Consider the following 8,502-nt stretch of genomic DNA (forward strand, 5'->3'; position numbering starts at 1 on the left):
TATCTCAAATTGAATAGTAGGGCCTCATTTAACCTTTCTAGGCTCCAACCAAACAAGAAAATGATCTAAAAGAGACCTAGCCAGAATTTCAAGTAAGATCAAGAAACTTATCCTCCCACTTTAGAAAGCAATCTCAACAAGGCATTTTTCTTAGGGTTATATCTTCAAGATTCTAGGTTATTTTTATTTAGGAAACTACTACTTTGGCTTAATTAGGTTTTAATTTAGTTTCCTTATCTTCCAAGCATTGTGAAAGCCCATAAAAGGCCCTTATGTATTAGATTTCACTTAGATAAGATTGAGAATTAACGTTGTTGGATGTTGATCCTACATTAAGCAGTATTAGAGAAAACTCTAATCCAATACAGCTATCAGTGTTATTTGACATGGTTTGCAATCCAAACTCAAATTGCCAGAGTATCAATGATTAACAGTGTTATTTGCAAGTTTTCTTTTAAACTCGCAGGCATGTAGGGTTCGCATTTCCAAATTAAACTGCCTTGCCACCATCACTCCCTCCATCTCTCTATTGATCAATCTTTTACATTAGTGGCAAATTATTTAAAAATAAAAAATAAAAATTGTTCCCTCAGCTGAATCCCTTCAGAGCCATCGAATGACTTCATCTCCTTCCTTGTTGATTAGCTACAGCATTTTTTTCAAGTTTCCGTGCTTCCCAAATCCCCGAGTGCCCCATGTTGTCGTCATCGATTTTGTCATAATCATCAGCATCAAACCTTCCCACTGATGAATGCGGATTCTTTGCCGAAACCAGCCTAAACAGAGGCCTAAAAGACCTTCACCGAATCGATTCCCTTCATTGTCTCCGTTTCCATTTATTTCCAGCTCAATTTTGACCCCCACAGTCAATCAACACACTGCATAAACCTTCACTGACCAAGGGAAACACAAACTCGAACGACATTCACGATCTTCACCATATTGTCGCCATCTAGCCCTGCCACCATCACCACTGATGCTTAGATTGAAGGTCCTAGAATTTGTCCAACAACAACTCCTTGATCACCATCATCTACCATTGAACTTCTCGCTCTTGATCACCTCCACTGGAGCTTCCCCCATCATCTGTAGCAGTTGAAGAAGCAATGCATGTAGAAGTAGAGATGGAGCAGCCCCCAATCAACCATTGAAGAAGCAATGTCCTAACTTTTGTTCTGTAAGTATCTAACCAGTTCTGCCAGAACCAGTCCAACTAGACAAATGTGCAGCCAGACCAGAAAGGATCGAACCCAAAAAAAACACACAAGAAAAATGGTGAAGAAGGACCAATTTGATCTAGTCGTTTACAAAGTGATTCAAATATTTATGTGGAAAGAACAAATCTGGAATAGACCACTCAGGTAGCTCCCCTCAATTCTCAAGCAGTCACTTTCCAAAAACAAATTATCTCTAAATTTGATTGTCTTGAGTCCACTCTCTCTTCCTTCCTTCTTTGATTAGATTCAAAAACCAAAGGAATTTGTAGAACCAGATAGCAATTTAACTATTGTTCGTGTCTGTAATACCTTGCCTCCTCTCACACAAACTCCCAGTAAGCCAGATTATGGAAATAGGATGCTTTCCCTGAGAGCACTGAAGAGGGCACCACAAAGCTACTCTTTGATTGGTTCAACCAAATCAAAAACATCTTTTCTTATCAGTGTCTATTCAAAGGAAAAGTTTGGTATGGTTATTCTTTGTCTCAAGGGCCTCGCATGCACTTGGTGGTCTTATTCATCAATGTTGACTACAGAGGCCAGCATCACTTACTAGGTGAAACCTTACGTGGCATATGATGGTGGAAAAACGCATTCTGATCAAACGTGATCAAGAGATGCCCTTCAAGTTGTGTACTTTGACCTACAAGATAAAGATGTTGATGCATAAATGCTTTAGTTTCTCAAATTAGTTGCCCGAAGATCTTTTGATGAAGATAAACAGAAACATATCAATCAATACCTTAGGGGGACTTCGTTATGGCCCACAAGTTAAGCTACAATCCTACAACTTTCATTCTGCAGATCAAGATGCTGTCTGGGCTCTGTTAAGGGTTACTTTGGTCATTTAGCATAATTAATATGTGCTAATGTTATGTAAGTTCGTGTCAGTATGGGTACTATGGTCATCGGTATGTACTTGACATACATTATAAGTAGAGAGAGAGATCTATGATGGTGATTAAGTATTCCATTTTACCCAATTCTTCAACATAGAATCAAAGCATGATTCTAATTCCTAAACCTTAAATGTCACAGCCACCATCAAAAACAAAGCCTAAAACCCTAAATCCGCTGCATGTCTACCATCATAGGAGAATTTCCTGCACCACCATAGGCCTGAAAACACCCAGCAGCTGCCGAAAGCCACAGTAGTCACTGGAAATCCTAAACAACATTGCCAGTTCAAGAACACAAAAAACCCATTAGGTTTTGCAAAACCAACACTATAGCCACCCACAGACATTGCCTATCTGCCCACCACTAAAATCCCATCACCAAAGCTCCTCCCACATGCCCTCAAGCACTAGTCAAAGGCAGGCAGGGAAGAACCCATGCGCCAGAGCATGAAGGTTATTCCGAGCATGTTTCTGACTAAATTCGTCCTATAGTGTTTGAATCCCTCTATAAACATATTTTTGAAGTTTTTTGGTGATGTTTTTTGTCCAAATATCTCACCCTTTTTTTATTGGTACAGCACCCAGGGAATGATTGTTTTGTACTGCTGGAAGCTATGTGTCAATGTTTACTGAGTTTATTGGGGCCTGAAACACTGGTATTTTCTATGTTTATGATTTGTTCGTCGTGTACTTATAATTGCTCTCGTTGTCGAAGGTTGTGTGCATTGCGATGGAGTGCCAGGATTCCAAAAGCATGTTGTTCACCATATATTCCTGATTTGCTGTTGTATTGAGGTTGCGTATGCGTTGGGATGAAATCCCCAAATCAGAGAAGTATGTTTCCCTCGTTAGTCACTTTTTCAGGCGGATAGTATACTATAACTATCTGAAAGGAGGAGTTTGCAAGTTTCCTGTAGTATCACACATCCCAACACGCATCTCCTCGCATTGCATTTTTTTGCTCAGAAAGGAGGAGCATCCTATGGTCATGTTGATAATTTCACTTGTAGAAAATAAGAGAAGGTTGTGCAGCTTAGATGGTTTGGGCATCCGCAACATGGGGCAAATGGTGCACCAATGGAGAAAAGTGAACCAGTTAGTGTTAGTGGCAACAAAAGAGGTAGGGGTAGACCTAAAATAACTTGGAAAAAGATAGTAAGGGTTTAATAGCCCTCAATTTTTTTTTTTTTACCAGCAGAGAGAAAATATATTAGCAAAGCTTTGAGGGGATGCGAACCCGTTTTACAAAACATCAACCACTCTGAAGAGTGTCACAAACATCAAGGATTACATAATGATCATTAATAATTTTCCCACTATGCCGGCTGGAGACAGCAGCAATCCATTGGTCTTTGCCTGAAGCGAAGTAGTTGAATCTTTGAAGGCTCACTTATTTCTTTCTTTCCAAGCACACCAAAAGATGGTGAGAGGGATGAGGTTCAAAGCCTTACGCTTCTCCTTGGTGGCTCTAATGCCTTTCCAAACACAAACCTCCCCTCCAACTGAATTTGCCATAACCCACTGCTGCCCAGCCAAGGAAAGAGCCAAATTCCACAAGTTCCTTGTCTAGGGGCAGTGAAGAAGAATACAGTTGACTGATTCTGTATCAGCCATACAGAGAAAACACCTATTAGTGATTGTAAGCCCTCTTTTATGCAGATTAGCGAGGGTTAAAATATTTCCATGTACAGACTCCCAAGTAAAAAGGCAACCTTTGAAAGGGCTGCCATCCTCCAAATGAGAATCCAAGGGGAGTTATTGCAATTTGTTCCCAACTATGACAGCTTCTTGTAGAGAGATTTAACAGCGAAAACATCATTCTTGTCCAAAGCCCATTTTGGTTTGTTGGGGATGTTTTGGTGACAAAATTTGTAGAGAAATCTGTGAAAGTCAAAGAGTGTTTGAAGTTCCCAATCTGCCACCTTCCTAGTAAAAGGAATGTCCCATAAAATTCCATGATCGGTGATCTGGAGATGATGACTTATAAGGGCATTTCTGTCACAAGCCAAGTTGTAGATGGAAGGAAAGGCAGCTCTAAGATTACTATTCTCACACCACACATCTTGCCAAAAGTAAACATTGACCCCATTCCCCACTTGAAATGTCACAAATTGGAACAAATCATCCCATCCTTTCCTAATGAATTTTCACATTCCCACTCCATAGGGACCCCCCTTCTATTTTGAGTGGTCCAATCATTGTGCTCAAGCCAATATTTAGAAACAATTATATCCCACCAAAAGTGGTATTTCTCCTTTATGACCCTCCATAACCACTTCCCGAGGAGGGATTTATTGGAAGTGAGGAGAGATTTCAACCTCAAACCTCCCAAACAAATGGGTTATTTGACCACTCCCCATCTAACAAGGTGACATTTAAACTCCTCACCTAAGCGTCCCCAAAGAAATCTTCTCTGAATTCCCTCCAATGTCCTAGCAACTAAGGCCGATAAAGGAAGGAGAGACATGAAGTAAATTTGAAGATTCGTCAAAGTTCTCCTAGTAAAAGTGAGTCTGCCTCCTTTTAATAAGAAATTTATTTTCCATCCTACTAATCTCCTTTCAAACTTTTCAATAATAGGGTCCTAGACTCCTTTGTCTTTGAATTTGGCTCTGAGGAGACCAAGGTAATTAATGGGAAAGGTTCCCATCTTGCAACTCAAAAGACCAGCAAGGAAAATCTCCCCATGTTCTCTCCACTTGGAACAAGCTCATTTTTACCAAGGTTCACTTTTAGGCCTAAGACAACCTCAAACCCTAACAAAATGCATCAGAGGTTGAGGATAATGATAGTATCCTTTGTGAAAAGAAGATGAGAAACTTCTATAAGCCTTCCATTTCTGCACATCTTGAGACCTCTAAAGATCCTTCCTTCAGTAGCTTTCATCAGCATAAGGCTAAGCACCTCCATGACCAAAATTAACAGAAGCAGGGACAAGGGATCTCCTTGGCTCAAGCCTCTCAAGGAGCGAAAGAAATCAAAAGGGCAGCCATTTTATGAGCACTAAGATGCTTGACGTTTTGATGCATTAAGCAATCCAACTACACCATAGCTTCATAAAGCCCATTTTCCTAAGGAAATAAAGAAGGAAGTTCCTGTTGACATAATCAAATGCTTTCTCCATATCCCATTTCCACACTATTCCCCTTTTTCCCTACTTCAAATAGGCATCCACCACCTCATCAGCAATAAGGGCAGCATCCATAATCTGTCTTCCAACCACAAAAGCATGCTGATATTGACCAATGACTTCCGGTATTGCTTTTTTGAGCCTCTCATCTAGTGCTTTGGCAATGATTTATTAATTGGGCAAAAATTATTGATGTTAGCAGCCCCAACTTTCTTTGGAACAAGAATGATGAAGTGGTATTTATGCAACTGACGAATTTTCCTTATCTATGAAACTCCTCAAACACGTATAACAAGTCATGCTTGAGGAGGCTCCAATTAGCCTAAAAGAAAGCCAAGGAAAAACCATACGGTCCAAGGACTTTATCTCCATTGCAATTTTTAATAGCTTGGAGGACTTCTACTTCTTCAAACGGTCTCTCAAGCCATCTCGCACTAGAAGAACTGAGAGACCTGAAATTGATGCTATCCACTGTAGGTCTCCAAGCCTCTTGTTCAGTGTGAAGGTCTATATAAAAATCACAAATACCTTCCCTAAAATCCTCTTCCTTAGTTAAGGTGATTTACCCAATTTCAATGTTGGATAAGATGTTACTTCTACGATGACCATTTGTTGTCCGATGAAAGAATTTTGTATTATGGTCCCCCTCTTTGAGCCATAAAGCTCTAGATTTTTGCCTCCAAGATATCTCTTCAAGATTAATAACCTCGTTCAATTCTCTCTTAAGCATAGCTATTTTTGCTCTCTATTCATCATCAATACCCTCGATTATTTCCTTCTCATCAATCACTTTGATGACATTAACAATAACAATCTTCTTCACTTGGACATTACCAAAGGTGTTTCAATTCCATATCTTTAGTTTTCAACTGCAAAGACAAGCACAAATCCATGGGACTAGAATAGCAGACCACCCAGTTTTCACTAACTCCCCAAAACCATCATGTTTTAATCACATATTCTCAAAGCCAAAGGGGGTTGGCCCCCATTTAACTCCCCCCATGTCAAGGGAGACGGGGAAATGATCTGAGATGGGCCTAGGAAGTAGGCTCTAAATCACGTGAGGAAAATGAAGTTCCAACACAACCAAAATTAGGAATCTATCAATCCTTGAAAAGGAAGACGGCTCCCTAGAGTTGGACTAGGTGAAGTTGCCACCAATAAGAGGGAGATCAATGAGAGCATTCACATTGATAAAGTCAAGGAATTCTCTCACGCTACTGGTCTGAAGGCTAACCCCACTTCTTTCATGCGGATACATAATCATATTGGAATCACATCCAATAATAACCCTAAAATTGTCTGAGGAAATTGCCCACGATTATATATATTGGCAGAAAAGAAATCATGTAACTGACCCCACGTAGCAAGACATAAGACTTGGTTTGTTGTTATTGTTGTTGTTTGTTTTTTGTGAACGGTCATGTTGATAATTTTCAGGTTGTACAATTATCTATACAAATAATGTACGAGTTATTTACTTCAAATGCAATTTTTTTTGGGTTGGCACTGCTTGACCTGAGCAAGTCGCCCATGGCAGGGTGCACAGTGGCATCTGTACACCTAGTTTGGAAAATAACTTGGAAATTTCACAACTGTTTTAGCCAATGGAATATGTGCAGCTTATAACATTTAACAAAACAAGCTCATTATTTTACCCGCAATTATCAAACTGAACAGCTCAAAAGTCACAAATTGCAGCCTCGAAATTATCAGTTCTCACAGCTTGAAAACCGAGAAAATCTAATTTTGTTCATAGAAGAGGCCTACAAAGACTACGAATTCATATAGAAAGTATGATCCACATTTAAGCGAAATTCAAAACTAGGAACTCAAACAAAGAAATAGAGAGAGAGAGAGAGAGAGAGAGAGAGAGAGAACCTCAGCGCCAGACTTAGCAGCACTCTCAACCACTTGAAGAAGCTGATTGAGTGGTACTGGTCCCATTGATTGGGCACCTATTTTGGGGTACTGTTTCTGATTGGGAACCTCAGATAATACAGCTCTAGTACAAAGCATTCTAGTGGATGTTGTATTTGAGAGTCGAGGGCTGCAAAATCCACGCTGCGGACCTCCATAACTCCTTGAGGAAGACAGCCTAAGACACGGATTCGAAAGGCAAAATGATAGAGTTGAACTGGGCATTTGAGAAAACGGCAAAGGAAAATTCACAGAAGAGAATAGAAATCTGCCCATTCTTGAAAAGATAAAGGGATTCTTCCTAGCTTCTCCTTATGATCACTGCTGAAGGTAGCTGTTACGGAGTTGCGCCCAACAAATTTCGAATAAATGAATTCCACAAATTTTGATATGAAAACTGTAGGCTTCTCATCATTCCAAAAAATAATAAAATAAAAATAAAGGTGTGTAGTGTGTACTGCATGGTGTGGAATAAAAATCAGTTCCTTTGGTATGTTGTTATTTTCAATTGTTTGTTCTTATTTTTTAGGAACGAAAAATTATATTATAAAAATGCATTTGTTTCTATTATTAATTTTTTTTTTTCTATTATCGATTTTCAGCTATTTTACAAAAAGTTAAAAATCAAATTTTATAATTTTCAATCTTTTAGAAAACTTATTGCCAAAAATTTTAATATCTTGAAATAATTTTTTTAGATTAAATGATTCATTTTTACAATTCTCTTGATAGAGGGAGGAAGAGAGAAGGAAGAAGAAAGTCGTGCAAGAGTGATTTATGTGCTCTGGGATTCCATGGGGAAGATAAATTCCTTACTTCCTGTTGCTTTCATTCTTATTGTATTCACCTTAATGATCTCAACTTCGTGGACTCCACGTAAGATGGCTCTGATACCATACAAGGTCGGGAGCCCCTTAGATCATACAAATGTGCAAACCCTTATATCTCATTAGAGATCACTAGTTAAAGAGTACGTCCAGACCACCGCTCTTCCCCATGAAATCCCAAAGCAAAGAAATCACTCCTACACGACTTTCTTCTTCCATCTCTCTTCCTCCCTCCATCAAGAGAGCTGTCTCTTCAAAAATCGCAAACCTTGTAGAATATTCCTACATACCTGATTCAGCCTAGATTGAAAAAACTTATCTTCCTCTCCTAAGTTCCTACAATATATTTCGCAGAAAGAAATCTTTGGCACAACAAGTGCGAACACTTATATCTCATTAGAGATCACCAATTAAAGAGTACGTCCAGACCACCGCTCTTGATAAGTGTCTCATTCCTTCCTCTTCCAAGGAACAATATGTAGACCTTAAGATCAGCCAAGATATGATTG

The 8,502-nt window shown here is 39.3% G+C and overlaps 1 protein-coding gene across 2 annotated transcripts in view; it reads right to left on the minus strand.

The window, feature by feature from the left end:
* The window catches only part of LOC131159738 (phosphatase IMPL1, chloroplastic), a 72,050-nt gene extending 64,411 nt beyond the window's left edge, over positions 1-7,639 (minus strand). The window contains exon 1 of one of the 2 annotated variants that reach the window (XM_058114882.1): positions 7,128-7,639. In XM_058114882.1, the coding sequence (XP_057970865.1) occupies positions 7,128-7,442 (315 nt within the window). In that variant the 5' untranslated portion in view covers positions 7,443-7,639. The remainder of the gene's footprint in view (positions 1-7,127) is intronic. The other variant, XM_058114881.1, reaches the window with a different exon arrangement.
* Between the last annotated feature and the right edge of the window lie 863 nt (positions 7,640-8,502).

Source organism: Malania oleifera, chromosome 7 (genome assembly GCF_029873635.1).
Source record: "Malania oleifera isolate guangnan ecotype guangnan chromosome 7, ASM2987363v1, whole genome shotgun sequence".
In the NCBI taxonomy this organism is placed as follows: Eukaryota; Viridiplantae; Streptophyta; class Magnoliopsida; order Santalales; family Ximeniaceae; genus Malania; species Malania oleifera.